The sequence below is a fragment of the Tenrec ecaudatus genome, chromosome 1, assembly GCF_050624435.1.
Source record: "Tenrec ecaudatus isolate mTenEca1 chromosome 1, mTenEca1.hap1, whole genome shotgun sequence".
Taxonomy (NCBI): Eukaryota; Metazoa; Chordata; class Mammalia; order Afrosoricida; family Tenrecidae; genus Tenrec; species Tenrec ecaudatus.
In genome coordinates this window covers 230,568,914-230,590,822 of record NC_134530.1, presented here as the reverse complement: position 1 = coordinate 230,590,822, position 21,909 = coordinate 230,568,914, and the positions used below count along the sequence as shown (strand labels likewise).

The 21,909-nt window shown below is 45.5% G+C and overlaps 1 protein-coding gene across 2 annotated transcripts in view; it reads left to right on the top strand.

The window, feature by feature from the left end:
• The first annotated feature begins 647 nt into the window (after nucleotides 1-647).
• Nucleotides 648-21,909, top strand: part of KCNH1 (potassium voltage-gated channel subfamily H member 1) — a 500,025-nt gene continuing 478,763 nt past the window's right edge. For both annotated transcript variants that reach the window (XM_075540569.1, XM_075540568.1), the window contains exon 1: nucleotides 648-726. In XM_075540569.1, coding sequence (XP_075396684.1) covers nucleotides 648-726 — 79 coding nt within the window. The remainder of the gene's footprint in view (nucleotides 727-21,909) is intronic.

Below are 21,909 nucleotides of genomic sequence, written 5' to 3'. Positions count from 1 at the left end.
CACACAGGCCAAGTAAACATAAAGCAAAGCCAGAAAAGTGTTCCAGGAGCCTTTGTTTCCACCTGACACAGAGCAAAGGAAGGGGGAGGGCTCCTCTAAGATTCACATCGCCGTGACCTTGCTGGCGTGTGAATCCAATCACTTGCACCAGAACCCACTGCAATGCTTCCAGCCTCTCGCCTCCACCTGCGTTTGCAGCGTGTGCCCAGAAGGTGGCGACGCCACCGCAGCCCCAGCCCTCGGCGGCCCGTCGCTCTCCAGCCGCAGCGGGCGCCTCCCGCGAAGCGCGCCAGCAGGCCGGCAGGGGGTGGGGGGACCCGCGCCCGGCAGGGGGCGCCGCCGGGCAAGGCGAGGCGCCCCCCGCACCCCGGCCCCCGCCCGCCCGCCCACCCGAAGGCGGCTGCAGGGAGCCGAGCCCCGCGCGAGTGCGCTGCGAGGCGGGCCGCCGGGTGGGAGGCGCGCAGAGGGCGCGAGGGTGGCTGCCGGAGGGAGTCGCCGCCGCCGGGGCTCGCGCGCCCGGCTTCCCGCGGGGCGCATGGAGGGCTTCCAGCTGCGATCGCGCGCGGACCCGGCGCGCAGCCGGCTGCTGCGGTGAGAAGCCGTGCCGGGACGCCCCCACCGCTCGCAGACCCCGACCCGCCGGGAGGATGACCATGGCCGGGGGCCGCAGGGGGCTGGTGGCCCCGCAGAACACCTTTCTGGAGAACATCGTCCGGCGGTCCAACGGTAAGCGGTCCTCGGCGCCCGGGGACACGGCCACCCCGAGCCCTGCCCGGAGCCGCGGCACGGCGCCCCGCTGCGCCCCGCGCGTCCGGCCGGGCCAGGTGCGCAGCGCGGCGGGCTCTGCCTGCTCCCGCCCCGGGGCAGCGCTCCCTCGGGGCCTGCCCCGCGCCTTCAGGTCCCCAGCGCTGGAGAGCGCGACGGCCGCGGAGAAAGTCGGGGGAAAGTGAGGGCGAGCCGGGCGCCGCGGACCGCAGGTCCCTTCGCCAGCGCTCCCGGGCGGGCGGGCTGCTCCCCGACCCCTCCTACCAGCGGGCAGCCGCGGCGGGGGAGACCGGCACCTCTGGGTGCGGACCCGTCCACCTTCCATCCCCGCACCGAAGTCCGAGGGGTACAAGTCTCCTCCCTGGTCTCCCTGCCACCGAGGCCAATCCAACTCCTAGCGACCCTACGGGACAGGGCAGAACGGCCTCTGCGGGTTTCCGACATGGTCACTCTACGGGAGCAGAACGCCTCGTCGGTCTCCCGCGGAGCGGCTGGGGGTTTCGATCTGTTGACCTTGTGGTTAGCAGCCCAACCGGACGGCGTGCAGGTGTGTGTGTGTGTGCGTGTGTGTAACTTGGGGACAGGCTGTGGTCCCCGATTCCACCCCTCTCTCCCCCCTCCCTCCCTCCAGCGCCCTGTCGGAGGTTGAGTTGCAGCAGGAGCTGGCTGACAGTTCCTCGGACTTACAGTGGGGACGACGTGTGGCCTGGGGGCAGAGCTGGTGAAGAAGTGATCGCTGATACAAACTTGCCTTCTTTCCTCTTTCTTTAGCCTCCTGCATTGTTTTACTCTCGCCCCGCCGCCCAGCTCTTGGTTCACCTATAGATCCCCAAACTCACAAACTCATACACCTCTCCCTTACTTCGTAAGCCCACCGTCAGCACGCGGAGGACTCCGGGTTCCTGTGGCTTTAGAGTCCTGGGAGCGGGGATGCGAAGGGAACACTTTCAAGTACCTTTCCGACCACAGCACAGCGATCGCGGCAGCTGAGCAGATTGGAGCTCCAGCCGGTGTTTGGAAAGCGCGCAGGCTGCTCTGGACCCTCTAGTCTCTTAGCGACAGATAACATTCTTCCTCACAGAAGGACTTGAGGGGCAACTCAGGAAATGGGTTTGAAATGTCTTTCGATCACCGCGGTGGAACATTAAGGAACGTGTGTTTAAAGCGATAAGCTTCCGCGGAGATTTAATTAGGGCCCCAGGAGTAAGGGCACAGAGAATGGCATATGCTACTATGAAATACTCCATACCTAACAAAACACCAACTTCAACAGGATAGCAAAGCATTAGGTAACACTTACGTACTTTAAAAAAGAAATGTCCATTTCTTTATATGGGGCTCCCGAGACTAAGAGGGCTGAAGGGTATTTTTGGCTACTCAATCCCCGTTCCCTTCAAGGCCTTTCTAGCACCCCATAAGAGGACGCTTAGAGCAGGTTGCGAACATCACCTGGGGACAGTAATTGCTACCTGGACAGCTCCGGGAACTCTTCTGCCATGAAGAAAACGCTGGAGGTGATCCTGGATTTCAAAATAGACTTGCTCGTTCCTTCTGGTATTGGACTGTCAGAGGGTAGGAGACCGTCCATTTCCGGTTTCAACAGCACTTCCGTTTGGGGGTCCTTTAGTAGAGGAGAGAAAGGCCATACTGAAACAACATGGCACCTGTTTTCATTAGGTATACGTAGTGTGCACTCACACAGACTTTCAGTGGGGAAAGCTGTCAAGACCAACTCACCGTGACCCTGTAGGATAGGCTGGAATGGTCCCTGTGGACTTCCGAGACCCTGAGTCTTTATGGCAGTCCCTCCAGGAGCAGCTGGTGGTTTTGAACCGCTGATTTTATGGTTAGTAGTCCAGTCCATAACCACTGTGCTACCAGGGCTCATGTTGCAGTCACAGGGTTCCTTGGGGTTTTAGGAGGACTCTAGAATCCTTGCATGCAGAGGGCAGAATACTTTCTAATTTAGTGCATTGCCTTAACGCCACCTCCCCTCTGTAAGTACATATAGCAGGTCAATAGAATATGTAGTCAGGAATATTTTTAGCAATGGCAGTTTAATTTCAGCATCAATCCGATGGCTTGCTTTCAATTAAACAACCAACCAACAATAATAAAAACAAAATGTCTTGGAAGAGTTGGATAAATTTTAAATAACTTAAAAGAAAATTTTTTGGGATCCTGAAATATGAGATTTTCATTTTTTATGAAGTCCCTTTCCTAATCTTCCCAAAACACAAATGGAAGAAGACCATGGCCCCTTCGAAATATCAGTGCATTACATTACTTTACTGCCTTGGGTCAGGCCTATTTAAAAGTATTGATTTGTCTCTGTGTAAAACCCGCCAGTCTTTTTTTGGACGTTATAGTATCGGAATAGCAGCCTACCTTTAAATAGCAACACTTTATGATTGTTTTATTAGCTGCTTTTTCTCCCAGTGGTTCTATGCAGTGTTATTGCCCCTTTTTGACAGATCTGAAAGCAAAGTCCTAGGAATATTAAGTGACGTATTCAAAGTGGCAGAGCAGACAGTGCTGGAGGCCCAGGGGTTCCTCAGGCTTTCTGATTTAGACTCTTCAACAACTTTCATCGTCCTTAACACAAACCAGCGACCCATAACGTGCGGCAGTACGTGGGGGGAAGGCTTCGTTTGGGGGTTTGTCTATCTGGTCTATGACAGAGCTGTGGGAAAAGACAGGGCTTGGGTTTTATCTCCCTGCCTGCCTTCGCCATCACTGTGCAGGTAAAGAGCTAGCAGCAAGTACTTTCTCCGGGTGCTCCAGCACAGAGCAGATGAGGGCTCAGTCTCCTGATCCCAGAGCTGTGCTCTTTACAGCCTTCCTTTCACCACCCTCGCGTTCCCTCGAGAAATATCATTTCCCAGCGGAGAGAACATAAAAATGTAATCACAACAAGAACAACATCCATTTTGGCTAACAGCCTTGCTGCCATATCCAAACAGAGTAGCAGGGCAAAGGAGCAGCTGAGTCGAGTTTCAGGAAGGATGGTGGAGCTACCTTTGTGGGTGACTTAGTCGAAGGCCTCGGCAAGATAATGAGCATTTATATTTGTGTGGCCCATTACAAAGCACCAAGCTAATTTTCAGAGGACGACGCCTTTGGCCTCATAAGTCAGCATGGAAGGTGCAATATCTCCATCACATTAAGTGATTCACCTCCAGTTAGTAAGAGGCCAGGAGAGCTAGTGGTTAAGAGTTGGGCTGCTAACCACAAGATCAGTAGTTCAAATCCACCAGCCACCCTTCAGGAGAACAATGGGGCTTTCTACTCCCAGAAACAATTACCATCTCAGAAACTCGCCAGGGCAGTTCGACCCGATTGCTATGAGTCGGCATCGACTCGATGGTAGTGAGTTTGAGCCAAAAAAGGTAGTTACAGGTAGATCAGGGACTGGCCAGTTGTCATGGATTTATTCACTAACACAGACTTATTGAACATATTTTTATTTATTGAGCGTCTTCTTGAACACTAGGGGCATAGTGGAAATTGAAACCTCTTGCCCTTAAAACAAAACAAAACAAATAGCTCGACTGTGGTCGTTGACTACAAGCTACGTCCTAAAGAATCTTGTCCCAGGGTTCTTGCTGCCATGTCACGATGTTTCTTAGTTCCTTCAGGTCCGTTGCATTCGAGAAACATTTTTTCCAGTCTTGACTGGTCTTGATGGCACTGGGATCCAGTTTAACTGTACTTGATCTGTTCTGAATGATCCAGGAAGGAGAGAGTTAATGGGTATTGTTTACCCATTAGATTGTGATCCGAAAGGACGGCAGTTTGAAACCATCAGGCTCTTTGAGAGAAAGATGGGCTTTCTACTCCTGTAAACAATGGAATTCCTGGACGCTCACAGGGCCAGTTCTACCCTATCCTGCAGGGTTGCTGGGAGACAACATGGACTCGATGGCAGTGAGCTGTGTTGTGTTGTGTTTGGGGTTTTTTATGGCTGTAATATGCATCTACAGGAGTAATCCCGACCTCAGCTGTGATTTGATTTTGCTGTGGACATGACACTCCCACTCGGATCATCTCCTAGGCTTCTCTTGACTTTGTGGCTCCGTAGGCAAAGCCTCTGGTTGCAAAGTGCAAGTCCAGAATCCTTTTGGATGGCTGCTCAATCTGCAGGCACGGAAACAAGTAGGAGATCTGTTTTTAGGAAGGCTGGCAGATCTGGGTGCCAGGAAACCACACACACACACACACACACACACACACACACACACTCATATGCACACACTATTACTGCAAAAGGTCCCATTCTAGGAGAAGCATATGTTTTGGTGTTCAGGAACCTGCAATTGGAGGTGCCAGTAAGAATCCATGCGCATTAACAGGAGTGAAATGCAGCACATTTGGGTCCAGATTTATGTACCTGTCGAATTTACAGATTGCTCAATCAGCTGTGTTTTTGTATAGTGTTAAGTTGGTTCAGGTTGTTGATATAATTAGTTAGCAAACAGGATGAGAGCCGCAGCTAATGCTGTGTATCCCCACGGGGCTGCGTTGGGCCACGGTAATGTTTATAAAACAAACGGTTGGTTCAAATCCGTGGTTGCTCTATAAGGGGAACAGATGGCAATCTAGATTATGGCCAGTTCACCAGAGTGGGGGCTCCCCCCCTTGGAGTATGTTCTAAGATAACCTTCAGCCAAGGTTCAGCTGACAGTAGCTGAAAGTGACAAAGAGTTAACTTTACTCAGTGCTCTGAGCTGGGGTAGTGGGGATAAGAGGAGGAAGGGCTTGCGATTTCACATAAGCCCATAAAAACTCACTGCCATTCAGTTGATGTTGACTCATAACGACCTTATAGGACAGGGTAGAACCGCCCTTGAGCGTTTCTGAGACTAACCCTTTCTGGGAATAGAAAGCCCCATCTTTCTCCTGTGAGAGTAGAAAGCCTTGTCTCTCCCTGGGAGTCACTGGTGGTTTTGAACTTCTGATCTTGCAGTTAGCAGCCTAACACATTTTCACTAAGCCTCCAGGCCTGCACGTAACACCAGAGAGTTTCTGAGCTCTATGCTCTTTTATGAAACCCATGCACTCTAGTAATCTGTTTTAAAAGACTCGGTGCGTCTGGGGAGCACCATGGTAAACTGAACCCTGGCTTTGTGCCTTCCAACATCAGCTGGTCATTTATGATTGGGCTTCATTTAGTAGTGGTTCCTTGGAGAGATCTTAAATTTCCTCCATTTGTCTCCAAGTTTTACCTAGTTAATGGCCTGCAAGCCAGCATTTGTTTGAAACAGAAGTTAGTTATTCATTTAAAGGAATCATTTTTATTGTTGTTGTCGAGTATCTCATTTGTACATGGCAGATACTTAACTCAGGGATTGCTTTTGTTCCTTAATTGGCCACATTTTAGTAGGAAAGAGGATAGAATAGCGTAGAATTGAATCACGGCCTCTTAGGTCTGAGAGGGCATTCCATGGAACTCCATTCCCGTGCTTGAGCTCCTGCAGGACCTCCCTCCCACCAATTACCTGGATGAGGTTCAAGGTTTGTTGATGAGACACCCACTGTCTTACAATGAGTGTTCCATTTGAAGCAATTAAGATGGTGAACTTGTTTTTCTTTCTCCTCTTTCTCCTCCTCCTCCTCCTCCTCCTATTCTTTCATTCCTGCCTGTGCTGTGTCCCCTCTTCTTTGTCTTTCTCCTGCTCCTCCATCGGTTCATCACATTTATGTCCAGAGAGCTGTTATCCATTCCAGCTCCACCCTGTGGAACAAACGGACTCCTTCTTTCTGGTAACAACGTTTGTTGAAAGAACAAACATTTTACAACAGCTTTCTTGTATTGCTTCTTCTTGCTTTTTAACATCTTGGTTGTTTAATACACAAAACACAGAAGTATATAAAAATTTTGTACAACTTAATACATTTTTAAATAAACCTAATACCAGGTAATCACCTTGTCTATCATAAAAGAGAAACTTACTAGCACTCCAGAAGTCTTATGACCCATTTGCAAGCCGAGTTATTTTATTTGAATGTAGCTAGGGAAATAACCCCTCACAAAACACAGTCCAAAGTGCTTTACCTAGTACAGTCTCTATGGAATTTTTATAACTCACCACATTGCTGAAAAGCAGACAGTTCAGGTGCAGATGTTACCTAAAAAGGGCCAGCTAATGCTGAGAGTCTTCTCTTATTTACCTGTTAGTGATTAAAAGCTGGGCCCTGCTTTCTAGTCAACCAACAAAGACATCCTGAGACTGGCCTGAGCCTTCTTGAACCTATTGTGCGGTTTGCTTGATCATGGTCAATAGTTGTTTTCCTTGTTAGCCTGAAACCCGAGCTAACATAAAGCATCTATACTTGACCCCCAGCGTGTAAATTCCAAAGTCAAAAGGTAGCGCTAGGCTAGGCTCGGTCAAGGATTCTGATTTCCAACAGGACACCACAAAGACCGTCTGTTTGGCACTGCTGTGATCTTCCTGCTGGTGCACATTCTAAACAAAAACTCCCTTCTTCCTCTAAGCCTCACCACCTTGGAGTCCTCTCCATCTCTGCACCTCCTGGCCACCACAGGGAGAGAGCCCTCCGTAACCAGGGGAAGGGAACTCCCTCTCTCTCGCTGGGGCAGTCCTGGCGTCCAGTCCTTGGGGAGATGGAACAGGGCTGCTCTGGTTCTGGGGAGTGAGCCCACTCCTGGTGCAAATTTTGTAACCTGAAATGTAGGTATTTTACCCTGGAGCTTCGGGGTCAGTTCACTCACTCGAAGTCAGAGGAAGAGAAGGCTCTTAGCTGGCCCTTTTAGGTGACATCTGTATTGAAACTGTTTGTCTTTGAGCAATGTACTGAGATATAAAAATCCCATCGGAACTGCAGTAGGTAAAGGACCTTAGGTTAACTGTATTTTGTAAGGGGGGGGGGGTTGTTCCTAACTACACTTCACTAAGATAACTTGGGTTACCTATTCCTCCATTTGAGGTTAAACATTATAGCCAACCAATTCATTTTTCTGAGCTTCAAGTGTCCCACTTTCCTGATCCCAGCTCCCTTCTCTCCTCCCCAAGGGTGCCACCTTCTGAATTCGTGGTGATCACTCCCTAGCTTTCCTCTAAATGTTACCATCTTGCTTTGCACATTGCAGTGCCACAGTTGATTTGGTCTGCCTTTGAGTCTCCCATCAGTGGAACCATACAGCATGTGTTCTTTTGACAGTGGGAGAGCTGTACATGTGCTTGCAGATCCTAGTGGTTCCTGTTCACCATGGTGTTGTGCAGGATGGCAGGACCTCCAATGCTGCTGATCCATGCTACTGCTGACGGGCATCTAAGTTGTTTTTGGCTTTATTGCTATTAGAAATGTAACCATAAACATGGGTGCATACGTCTTCTTTTATTTATTTAAACTTTTTATTGTGAATTAGAGAGGCGCTTACAGATCAGATACCATTTTGCATTAAATACCTTAAACAACTTATCAAACATCCCAAAGGCTTGCCCTGCCCCTTCCCCTTCTTCTTCTCCTTCCCCTCATTCTCCTCCTCCTCCACTTGCTCTCCACCCCCTTTCTTTTTCTTCTTCTTTTTTCCCTATCTCCTTCTTGCATATGCTGTGTGGAGGTTCTCGGCACATGTTTCCCTCCATGTATACCATATATACATGTGTGTAATATAAGCTGAGTTTTTCAGCACATTTTGATGCAGTTTTTGTTGTAAAATTAGGTGTGTCGGCTGGTAGTCGGGTGGGGTTATACTTAAGTATATACGGTACGTACTTTTAGCGCTTACAGACTTAGTTACAGCTCGTGGCCATGCCATGGAAATGACATTCCCAGGTAGACCAGAACAGTGAGTGCGGTCCAGCCCTGTGCCACCTTCCTGATCGCTGGGGTTTCCGTCCGTTGTTGTGAATGTGTGTGTTTTGAGTGTCTTCTACTCTAAGGGGGTTCTCTTCTGGTATGATATTGGACAGTATTATGTTGTGATCCCTAAGGTTTTCACTGGCTTGCTTATGGAAGTAGATCACCAAGTCTCTTCCTTTAGCCTGTCTTAATCTGGAAGTTCCATCGAACACTACCCACCATCGCTGACCCTACTGATGCTTGGAAAGACCAGTGACAGAGCTTCCAGTATCATAGCAACGCACAAATCACCACAGCACGACAAACTGACCCCCGAGGAGCGGATGTAGATCCAGGATGCATATATTTAACTACGGTATTCATTGCCATTGAGTTGATGCAGACGCATAGAGGTCCTATAGCACAGGGTACCTTTTGAGAAGGAGGTAACTTGTTATTGGAGTAGAAATCCCCATCTTTCTCCCTTAACTATGGCAGATGCTGCCAAATGCTTCTCTGGAGGGTTTGTATCCATTTACTCCCACCAGGCATGCACAGAGGTTCCCATGACTCCACATCCTTGTCAGCATTTGGTGTTTTCTCCTTTTAATCTTAGTAGTAACATTGTCCAAACAGTCTAAGAACTAGCCAGGCAAAGTCATTTAGGGTGATGTTAGTTGTGGGCACGTGATCCAAATGAAACGGAAATGACTTGATTCGGGTCCTTTGGGAGGTATCAGTACGTAGACTGTGTGATTAAAGGTTCTTGCTGCGTGAACCAAGCTCGCTCACACATGTTGCTCAATGACGTAAGAAGTAGATCTGGGAGTCAGAAGGGACTAGCAAATGATTTGTTTATTTCAGTGGCCGGAAGCAAAGCAATTGCAGGCAAGTCGATTCTGACTCAGGATGACTGCTTCTGGCCCAGAGCAGAAAGCACCGTAGGGTTTGCAGTGGCTGTGACCCTTTGGGAGAAGATTGCAGGCCTTTGTTCTTTCTTTTTTTGGTAGGAGAATATTTTATAACCATTGCAAACAAAATAGCACACTTTTAAATTTTTCTGACTATATACACATATAATCATTTTATTGGGGGCTTTAACAGCTCTTACAGTAATCCATACATTAACTGTATCAAGAACATTTGTACATTTGTTGCCATCATTTTCAAAATATTTTCATTCTACTTGAGCCCCTGGTATCAGCTCCTCTTTTTCCCCTCCACCCCCACCCTCGTGACCCTTTGATAAATTACAAATAATTATTCTTTTCATATCTTACACCGTTCACTGTCTCCCTTCACTCACATTTCTGTTGTTTGTCCCCCTCCCCCTGTGGTGGGTGTGTGTTATAGGTTGATCCTTGGGATCAGTTCCCCAGTTCTCCCCCTTCTCCCCACTCCTTCCCCTTACCCTCATGGTATTGCTCCTTGCATTACTGTTCCTGAGGGGTTTAACTGTCCTTAATTCTGTGTGTTAAGAGCTCTTATCTGTACCAGTGTATACACTCTGGTCTAGCAGGATTTGTAAGGTAGGACTGGGGTCATGACAGTGGGGGGTGGGGTGGGGAGGAAGCATTAAAGAACTAGAGGAATGTTGTGTGTTTCCTGGGTGCTGTATGCACCCTGGTGGGCTCGTCCCTTCCTTGTGACCCTTCTCTGTATGAGGGGATGTCCAATTGTCCACAGATGGGCTTTGGGTCTCCACTCTGACACCCCCCCCCAATTCACATAGATATGATTGTTTTTGCAAGCAATTTTTCCAAGGTACCTCTGAGTGGGTTCAAACTACCAACCTTTGAGAGACGATCTGAGCATTTCGACATTGATGACATACTGTGCTCAAGGCTGGGAATACCAACATGAGTGAGACTTTCATGATGCGGGGGCTCATAGAGCAATTTGGGACAAAAGCCAACGTGCATCGGGAACTCCCTCAAAGATCAGGAGGAGCTCTGGTGGCGTGGTGGTTCCTCTTTCAGCTGCTCACTGTGGTGCCAGGGCAGCGGCTCCCAGGGAGAAACGCCAGGCTTTCTACTCTCCCAGTCTCAGAAGCCCACAGGGGCAATTCTACCCTGCCCTATAGCGTCACTTGGAGCCGCAACCAACGATGACAGTGAGCATATGGACTCAACACTGACCACTTATTTCCCCATCTTTACACACCTCACATCAAGTTATTTTTACATTCGGTAGCTCTTTCGTTGGTGAGGTTGGAGGTGTGATGATTTACCCCCCAACTCAATTTAAGAGAAGGGTTCACAAGGTGTGAAGCTTTGTTTTGATGTGGTGGCAGTTTGTTTAGAGAGCTATCGCTCTCTGACTCCCTCAGCATCTGTCGTCTTGGGCAAGCTGTCTTGGGTTGCTTGCATCTCCATTGTTTCATCTTCAGCACATCCTGGGGGCCGGCCTTTGTTGGATGACTGGCAGTTCTCAGTGTAAGAGTGGTCTCGCAGGACAGTGCTCTCTCTGGTCAGCTTCAGCAGCCCCCTCTGTCCCCAGGTCTCTGCTCCAACAACCCTTTGCTTCTGTGAAAGATAAAAAGACAGGTGCAGCTCTTCTGATCGGATAGTGTACAGCTACGCCAGTGACAAACTTGTTTGCTCCTATCAAGCGTATTCGTCATGTAAATGAAAATCAACTCGATGATCTGTGATGAACGGGCTAATCTTACTGATGGAATGATTAAATCCAGAGTGCTTCTACCCACCATGTCTCATCATTTCTTAAAGGTACTGCAGTGACATCTGGCGCCCTGTAAATGAGAGATGTGTTCTGCTACCTCTCTCTCTCCTGAGGGCAATGGCACAGGCCTCTTCCACTGGCATTCTTGGAGTGTTGGATCCAGCCTTTGAAAATTGATGAGCTGAAACCAAACTCACTGCCCTTGAGTCGATGCTGGCTCAGAGCGACCCTATAGGGCAGGGTAGAACTTCCCCGGCGAGGTTTTGAGACTCTAGCTCTTTACGGTAGTAGAAAGGCCCGCCTGTCTCTCATGGAGCCGCTGGTGGCTTCAAACTGCTGATCTCTTGGATGGCAGCCCAATGAGTAACCACTCACGAACTGGCAAATTTACTGGGACTTCTCTCCTGCCCAATTTTGGTTTCTATTAAGAGTGACTTTGAAAAAGATATTTTGGGCCATAAAGTTACAACCCTGGCAAAGAAAAAGGGATTCATTTGGGTGATTCCCCATTGCTGTTGAGTCTGTTCTGATTCATAGTGACACTGTATAGAGTTTCCAAGAATGTGAGTTGTTTTGTCTATATCTCACCCCCATCTCTGAAAATTGGTTCTTTATTAAAGCCAGTGATAGTTAAGTCAAGTCTGACTCACAGCGTCCCTCTGTGAGTCCCAACTTTCCATGGTCTTTGAATGGCTGGCTTTTTAGAAGTGGATCTCTAGGCCTTTTTTCCAGGGTATCTCTGGGTGGACTTGAACCTCCAGCTTTTTGGTTAGCAGTGAAGTATACCACCCAGGGACTCCTCCTTTATGAAAAACCCTTCCTATCTGAGTGGGCATGCTTTCCTTCTGGGATTCTGAGTGATACAGTCACCTCACCATTTTCTGGATGAAGTATTTCCTTAGTCTTTGGTCTGGACCCATAATAGACATGGCGGTGAACTTGGTGCATTCAGGTACTCCTCTCAACTTGAAGCATTGTTTGTTCTCCCTGATGAGGCAGCAGCATATGCCTGTTGGTTTTCCACTCAGCAGGTTTCATGAACTACTTGGATTGTTCTTTTTCCATTTTTTTGCACCTTTTTAATAGTAGAAGTCAAGAAATAGGCTAAAAAATGAGTTTATCAGTGATATTAAACTCCCAAGCCAAACCTATTAGCACTGAGCCAATTCTGATCCATGGCGACCCTATAGGACAGACTAGAACTACTCCCCAGGATTTCCAAAGCTGCAGTCTTCATGAAAGCAGACGGCCTCTCCTGGTGGGTTCATACCACTGACATTTCATTATCAGTTGAGTGGTTCACTAAGATGCTCCCAGAGCACTCAAGTGCCAGCTAATACTAGTTATAAACAGTGGTGGGGCTCACATAATTCAACAACCAATTTGCTGCCCTAATGACTGTTTTTAGTATAAAAAAAATAATACACCGAAAGGTAGTTTGTTACTTCGTACAGTTAATACTTAAATACAAACAATAAAAGAGATACACAAAACTAGATTATAAGAATGAGTTTTAACAGTGATGAAGCCATAAGACACTTCATGACATGGAGAGACCTAGAAACCGTTTTGCTGAGTGAAGTGAGTCAATCGAAAAGGGACAAGTATTCTAGGAGTTCACTACTATAAGGACGAACACCAAGATGGAGATAGGCTTCTGCTCAGGCTATGCAGTTTTCTTATCTAGTCTCCCAACCAATGAAGTCAAGAGCCTGGCCAGTGCCCATGAAGCATCCTCTTCAAGAGAGGAGGCCTCACTTCAGCTAGGGCCAGTTTTTTTTTAAGGTATGGGGGCGAAGGAGATGAAAACTTAGTTGATACAAAGCAAAGTTGTGCTAAGATCACCCCAAGCCACTGGACACTCCTATTGCAGTGATAAGTGAACTTTACTGGAAATTCAACTCAAGATGGGGAAGGGGAGTATGCATGTCTCTGAGAAGGAAAGTCCATTCCTATTGGCAGGAAAATGTGAAGAAAAACAACAACACCTAACAATACTTATATAGAACTCAAGGAGAAAATATGCCTGGCACTAGGTTCCCAATTGGACACTTTGACCTAGTTTCTAAGCAGCCCTTGTTGACTTAAGGAATGTGCTACAGGCCAGGGGTGCTCACACTTTTTCAGCAGGTGAGCTACTTCTAAAATGATCAAGTCACAATGATCTACCAATTATAAAAATGCAAAGTATATTTATCCATCTATTTATTAATAACATTGATTCAGAAGTGCATTGAGAATTCTTTACATGTGCAATGCATATTTATATGCCTTGCATAACTGCATGAGTTTGTATTGCACAACACAATTAACTATGTACATTTTTTGTCATTACTTCTGTTTACTCTTATGACTTGCACTGAATGGACTGAGCCAGGGATGCATAGTCCAAACAGTAGCTGCTGACAGCTAGCCTCAAGCACACTTCCAAATGAGCATCAGTCACGGTGGAATGGAACTTGGACTTAATGATCTTTATGTGGGCAAAGGCTGACTCACATAAATAAGTAGAGCCGAATAATGCAGTCAAGGGGGCAGCACATTTTCTCATGTTGAGTACTTTCCCTCTGTGAGTAAGTTCCAGAACTGTTCCTGCGCTCTAGACTTCAGCTGAATGTCGGCTTGTAGTGTCAAAATCTCCCATTCCGTATGAAAGTGATACATTTTTGTCTTCTTACTTGGTCCAGCTCCCCCACTCACTTTAATTCCCTTTCTTACATTTAAGAGAAAAACCAAGGTCTAAAAATTGGCGATAACTTAGTTTGACAGTTTTCCTGCACTTAGTGCAGTTGTTTGCGCATGCGTTTGACACCTAAGATTGCATCTGATTGGCTGCCCGTACATCAGTTAAGTGACAGGATTGATGATAGGCTTACATCTATTTTTTTTAATGCCATGTGGTTTACCCATACTACATCTCCGATCGACTAGTAGATGACAATCGACGTATTGAACACCCCTGCTGTAGACTATTGGGACTTTAGACCCAGTTTTTTCAGGCACCCAATACCCTTCATCGACCACACTCAATGTGGAAACCCCACTAAGCTAGCCTGGCCCCATCTCAAACTCACCTGTAGCCCCTGGACTAAGGCCAATCTTCATGGTGTGAGAAGAAGCAGATGGCTGCTATATCAAGGTGTTGGAACTAGTGGTCATTAAATCTTGGCTCAGATATCTTGCCTTGAGGATGTCCAATGAATGGTGACCCGAGACTACCACATACTTACTATTTTAATGCCCTGCTTGCTTTATTAAGATATGGCAGGCCTAGTTTTGCCACTATCAAAGACTATTTTTAAAAGTATTGCCTTATTCCCAACACCCATACAAGTCAATAGTTCAAGTATTTCTGTTCATAGTCAGTTTATACCTATTTAATCTCCCTTTCTCAACCATGCTTTAAATTCAATATCATTGGCTAAATAAATGAAACTATTGCATACTCTAACATAAAATGACAATTATGTCTCTCAGGTGAATCGCTTAATTCTAGTCCCAATCTAAGAACAATTAGTTCTTATGAGATGACCTTGCTTGATACTCACCCTCATGAAGAGATCACTGAAGATATGGCTGCTATAACAAAAGTATACTGAAGAAACTAGATAGTGCCCGGCTATCAGAAAGAATAGCATCTGGACCCTTAGAGGCTTGTCTTCAAATGAGCAGTCATTTAAGGAGTCATAAACTATATCCACATGGAGGAAGCATACCAGCCTTTGTGATCCAAGGATTATAAATAATAAAACCCAAATACGAAGGAAGGAATGGTATCAGAGCTTAAATGGTGAACCCTCGGTCTGAAGAAACCTACTGATGACAGAGGAAGCTCAAAATCCCTGTGCAGGAACCACACAGAGATTAAGCCTCCTGTGAATCCCTTCTGACCATTGTCGAAGGATATGAATATTCTTGTTATGAGACAGAGTATTGTAGAGATGATTATAATAGATAGAGTTAGGCTAAAATGTAACATCTTATTTGATCCCTCTTTTGTCCCATTTAAAGGTTATGTCAGTTTAAAAAAAAAGTGAAGAAGAAACACACATGAATTAAGCTTCCAGCGATTCCCTTCTGAACATAGACCAAGCACGTGGATAGCCTTGCTATCATGCAGCGTGCAATGGAAGTGGCTTGTGGAAGATGTAGCTAGGTTAAAACTTAGCATCTTGTCATTTGATCTCCCTTCTGACTCATTTTAAAGTTTTTCTAGGTTTTAATATTTTCTGATTATTAAAATTTGAGGCTTTCTCTATTTTATTCTATTACTGTTTTTAGCTTTTTTTGTTTCTTTGTTTTTGTATGTTTTCAGTATATGAAACCCAGGGTGGGTGAATTTATAGAGACAGTAACTGGCTTAATGATTTCTTGGAGTTATGGAGATTGGGAGGAACTGGGGAGCTCTTTATAAGGAGTACAGGTAGAAGAAAATGTTCTACAATGGATTGTGATCTTGATTGTATAAGCTTTCTTGATTGAATTATATGATATGTAGCTTGTGTCCCAATAAAACTGTTAAAACATAGAGTTTAAAAATGCTAATGAAAAATATGAAATAATACCTGACAAAACCAATAAAACCATAACTTAAGATTTTCCCATATTGCTTCTTGATTGGCATCCTCACTTGCGACATTCTTCTACTTTATCCAAGCATCATCAGCTGTGGGATTTATCCTTAACCATCTTTCGCTGTAGGACTAGGATGCCATTCCTTAGAGATAGGTCAATAACACATAGTCATTGAGTTTAATATATTAGAAACAGGCCACTTCTCTTCTCAGCATATGTTCTGTTCACCAATGAAAAGCTCCTTTCTCTTCTGCTGAACTTAGCAATGGTTCTGACAATATTTTTAGCTCTTTGAACACTCTTAGGAATTGCAGAATTCACTCATCATATCTTGTAGGAATTTGGGGTGTGACACAAAACCGGTTGTTTTGATGTTTTTCCTATTTATGTTATATGCTTATTTACTGAAGTAACACACGCAAGGGAATGAATACGTACTATTTAATCAAAAGTATGGTGAGTTTTATGGACTGAACAACTAAATATTACAATTCTAGTTCTGTCTAATTTTTTGTACCCATGCGCAGAAGGAACATGAGCACTTACTGCAGGCGCTTGCGCAGATGAATGTTAAAAAGGATACGGAATGGAAATTTGTGATTTCCACGTTGGGTGACTGCTCAGCCGCCCACCTTTGAAAGAACTCTGATTACAAGTGCCCCTTTAACAGCCAGTTTGTGGAACTCAACAAAAAATCAGATGCTGATCTTGTGAAACCAGTGTAAAATGGCTGAATCCCACCAGTGGTTAGGGTGGGATTGAAATCATCATTCAAAATGATTGTTTTTCAGAACAAAAAAAATCATATCGATGTCAATGAGGGAGAGGCAAGATTGGAGACTCAATGCCCATCTGTAGACAATTGGACATCCCTTCACAGAAGGAAGAGATGAGCCAATCAGGGTTCAGCATAGCACCGACAAAACATACAACTTTCCTCTAGTTCTTTAATGCTCCTCGCCCCCACTATCATGGCCCTAATTCTTCCTTAAAAATCCAGCTAGACCAGAGCATGTACATGGGTACAGATAAGAGTTCGCAACACAGGGAATCCAGGACAGATAACTCCCCCAGGACAATAATGAGAGTAGCGATACCAGGAGGGTAGGGGGAAGATGAGGGGAGAAAGGGAGGACTGATCACAATGATTGACATATAATAGCACCACCCCACCACTGAGGACAAACAACAGAAAAGAGGATGAAGGGACACAGCGGTCAGTGTAAAACATGAAGAAAAATAATTTATAAATTATCAAGGACTCATGAGGGAAGGGAAGGTGGGGAAGGGAGGAGAAAAAAACAACGAGAAGCTGATACAAGGGTTCAAGTAGAAAGAAAATGTTTTGAAAATGATGATGGCAACAAATGTACAAATATGCTTGACACCATGGATGGATGGATGGATGGATGGATGGATGGATTGTGATAAGAGCTGTAAGAGCCCCCAGTAAAGTGATTTTAAAAAATATTGGCTAAAATTATGAAGTTGGACAAACTGAATAGCCATTCTCACCTGTGTGTCTGCTGTGACCCAAAGGCCTATAGATGGTATCTCCTCCAATCTTTGCTCCTCCCGCCGTCTGTGGTCAGATCACTATTTTTCATGTGGTTTAGAGATTCCGTGGATTACATTCAGTTACTTTGTGGTAGTAGAGCATCCAATGCTGGAGTCTCCCTCGCAGTGTGGTAGGTCTGAACAGTGGTGTTGAGAATAGGAAGACCCGTGTATTAACTCCTCCTCTTAGTAGCTCTGTGGTCTTAGACTTACTAGGTAGGCTTCTTAATTCATGTCATACGGAGGGGTCCTTTCTGTTCTCTTGGTTTGAAGCTCCTGTGTGTTGGACTCTATGTGCTCCTTTTCCTTATTTTGCTGAAGTCGTCCTTTGTTAATCTGATATTTTTGTTATGTAGATACCTCTCCTTCCTGCTTTGAAAGCTTATAGTTTCATCCCTTTTCTCTTGGTGTTTTGAAGCTTGTGATTATGTGCTTCGGTAGTTCTCTTTTGTTCACCTATAATGTGGGACACTCAAGGGGTCTCTTAAAATATGAAGAATTAGGTACTTTCCACAGTCTCGAGGGACAGCTAGATGAACTGGCATTGGTCCATCTAGACAATATTCTATATCCTCCTTTATTTATTTCATTTATTATTATTGATATTTTTCTTTATCTTCCTTTAATGAATAGCGAGTAGGGGTTTACAAGCTTGGGAGCGGCCATCGAGGATGCAACTATGGGTCTCTTCTTGACTAGAGCAAAGAAGAAAGAAGAGACTCTTAGATGGGAAAAGCCACCAAGGACTCATTAGTCACAGTCTCCACTACCCTGAAACAAGAACCAACTGCTTGAGCTAGGATTACAATAGAGCGACTTGGACAGAGTGGGGGGGACACAGAACAGCACATGAAATCATCCAAGAGGCCCGGCCTCCCCACTGGGCTGCTCCCTGCAAGGGCAGCCATAGAGAGGAGGCTTTCTGCCCCGGCGAGGTTTCTGGTGCAGTTCTGTCTTCTCTCTCCCACAGGGTTGCTATGAGCGGCCATCCACTCAATGGCAGTGAAAGTGAGAGTGGCATCCTCAAGACTGACTTTAATGCAAACCTGGTCATAAACCTCAGGGTTCAACTTGTAGAGAAACAAGAAAGAGACTGGTAAAGTGAATAGACCTGTAAGATGAACCCCGGGTGGGTGGGGATTTGTACCCCTCAGAACCACCAACTTTGTGAGAATTAATGGACAGCTTTTGCCCAGAACAAAGCTCAGCAGGCAGTCGGAGGCCAGAAAGGAGGATGAATGGAGACATACAAATTCCCTATGGAGGAAGTGGGAAGAGTGCTGTTACATTGTTGGGATTGCAACTAATCTCACTAAATGCAATGTTTACAAATTGTTGAATGGAAAGCTAATTTGCTCTTGTGCTTGTATACTTTCACTCAAGCCCAAATAAAAAGCTAAAAGAAAAAGGGAAAAATTTAAAGTACAATTATGTCCTTGAGCTCTGGAAAATTCTGTTATAGCTTTGATCACTCTGGAGTTGCTATTATTCAGGTAAGAGTCTGCCCCACCTGGATTAATCGTCTATGCATCTTCCTTGCTCTTTCATTTCTAGTCTTTTCTTGCTTGTTCTTTTAGAAGATTTTCTTTAAGTCATTTAAAATAATTTGGCACCCCAAGTTTTATTGCCCAACCCCATTTTCCTTCTCTTTTGAGTTTTTAAATTTCTCTTACAAGTTGCCACATTGTTCTTCTTTTAATGGGTGTAGAATATTAATTTTCTAAATTAAAAGCTCTTATAATAACCCCTACATCAATTGTATAGTCTTTTTGTTTCTCAAATTTATATTTTCTTTCTTTCTTTTTTGTTTGTGGGGTGGGGCCTGAAAGACTTATCTTGATATTTGTCTCCGTTGTTTCTGGCTGTCCTCAAAGGTCAGGGGATCGTTGGTTATTTATTTTTAAGAGTGGGAGAGAAGGAAATTTACCAATACCATGTAGATAGGCAGCGGCCTGAGGAGAAAGTAGATGGCACACATGGTTAAGAGGTGGGCTACTAACCCCAAATTTGACTGAAGCACCTCAGAAGAAATACCTGGCAGTCTGCTTCTGAACAAAGCAGCCAGTGGAAGCCCTGTGGTACAGTTTTGCTCCGACACTCTTGGGATAGCCATGTGTCAGCATCAAGTGGGTTTGTTAGCTAGAAGGTTCCAATTTGGAACCCAGGAGAGAGAACTAGTTGTTCTGTTTGGGATTCTCCTGTACTGGAATAAGCAAGCCTTTGCTTGGGGGTAATTCCCTGATCTGCTGCCTTAATTAGCCCTGTGTGATTCCCTTCGTTTCTGTCGAGCAGTTTTTCTCAGCGTGTTCCCTCCACCAGCAGTACAAGCATTACTCGGGAGTGTGTTAGACATGCAGATTTATGGGCCTCCTCTCATACTTACTCAATCAGAAACTCTGGGGATGGTCGTGTCCAGTAAGCTCTGTTATAATGAGCCCCGGAGTCTTGTTAAATCTCTGCTTTAGAGATAACCCCATCTTTTTTTCCTCCCAATTAATGCTGTCAGGTGTGTGATGGAGAGAGTAAGTGAACTTTTCCTTGATCGATTTTGGATTCATTTCCATATTTTTGCACCCATTTCATTCCTGCTCACACACGACTTAGCATTTCCCTGTCCCTGGATGAGCTCTGGTGGCATCGTGATTGCGAGATGAGCTCCAAATTTGCAAAACCCCAGCTGCTCCGAAGGGCTTTCTACTCCTGCAAAGAGTGACGTCCCCGGACACTTGCAGGGCAGTCCTACCCTGTCCTATAGTGTCACTTGTGGTGACTCAAGGACCATGTGTTTGGGTTTTTGGTTTGGCTGTACCCATTAGCTTCCTCGTTAGTAGATCTTAGTGGAATTTTGAAGCGGTGATTTCCTTGTTTATCCATCTATTTCTATCTCCCAGAAACTGTTTAGGATTCATGCCTGGCTGGTACCACACTTCTCTTTGTTGTGGTTGCGTGTATTTCGTGTAGCTTTTCAGTCATCACTCAGGAAGGAGGAAACTACTCTGTGCGCTCAATCTGCCATTTTGATCACTGAGACATTAAAAAAATTCCCATTTTAAAAAAGAGGAGGTTTATTTCTTTTTTTTCCTTTTAACAAAAAAGGGGAGGCCTGCCTTTTGTCAGATGAAGTTCCACTTTATACCTTTTCCACCTTACTAGGATGTCCAGGGATGAAGCATCCTCCAGCTCCATTGCTCACACACGACATAGCATTTCCCTGACTCTGCTGTGCCTTTTCTCTCCCCATTTTCCTCATTTACAATGCCTTATGCCCTCCCTTGAAGAGCTACGGTCGTGGAAACTCACAGGGCAGTTCTATGTTGCCCTCTAGGGTCACTAAGGGTCAGCACTGAGCGGATGGCATTGACTTTGGTTTTTGGGGTCTCCCCCAGTCTCCCGATCTCTGCCCTCCACGCGTCTCTAGTGACGTCATCACGTTGAGTTTTCTTTCTCTCCTTCTTGGTTTCGTTCTCCCTCCTGGTTCTCTCATGCACGCTCTCCCACGGTTTCTCGGCCACGCTCTGCTTTGAGCCTGTGAAGGACGACGTTGGCAAAGGGAGGAGCGCATCTGTGCTGGAGCAGCAGTGCTTTACAACGTGCTTCTCACGTACCGAGCGTGCCCGTTGTTGGGAGGGGTTGTTCTGGAGAAGGACTTTATGATTGGTCAAGCAGAGGGTTGACGAGAAAGGGGAACATCCTTCCTGAGATGGATTGACTTGGTGGCTGCAGCAGTGGACCCCAATACAGGAATGATTGTTAGGCTGGTGCAGGCCTGACTGTTGAGTTCTGTTCTCTCTGGGGTCGCTATGAGTTGGAACTGCCTCAGGGACACCAAACAATAACAACAACCCCACAACGACTATGCACTTGATCCTGAGCCATGTATCCAGAAAAACACACTTTTGCCCTCCTTAGTACTGTTAGTTATTTTTACAATGGTTACTTTGAATCACTCTTTGCTTTGAGTTCTGGGAATGGAATTTTTGTTGTTATTCAGTAATGGCCCATTATGCTTTGTTCAAAGTGCCTAGAATATATAAAAATATTCACAGATAAATTATTATAATTTTTAAAATAAAACCAGATTGATTACTTTATTGAACCTTATAACAATCACAATAATATATGTTAGCAGTAATTCAACATATCACTGACTCTTTATTAAATAAAATACCACTAAGTGATAAAAAAAGCTTATGGCATATTTTCATGTGTGCCCTTATTTATTTGCATATTGTTTGTGAAAGTATTCATCTATCTTTATTATTGTAGAATCCTTAGTTTGATTCGGAACAAACAGGGAGGTTATACTTTCGAAGCCATGCACTTGGGGGGTAACCACCCAGTAAATGAAGCATTTGAGTTTGCTTTTGAAATTGAAATCTCTTTCTTCATTGCAACTTACTGACTTAATCAAAACTGTATTTCTGTAGGATATTAAAATGAGAGGCAAAGCAAATAACTGCTCACCCTCTTGGGAGTTCAGTTGGTCGAGTGCACACATCGGGCCCTTGGCAATTTAGAAGAGTC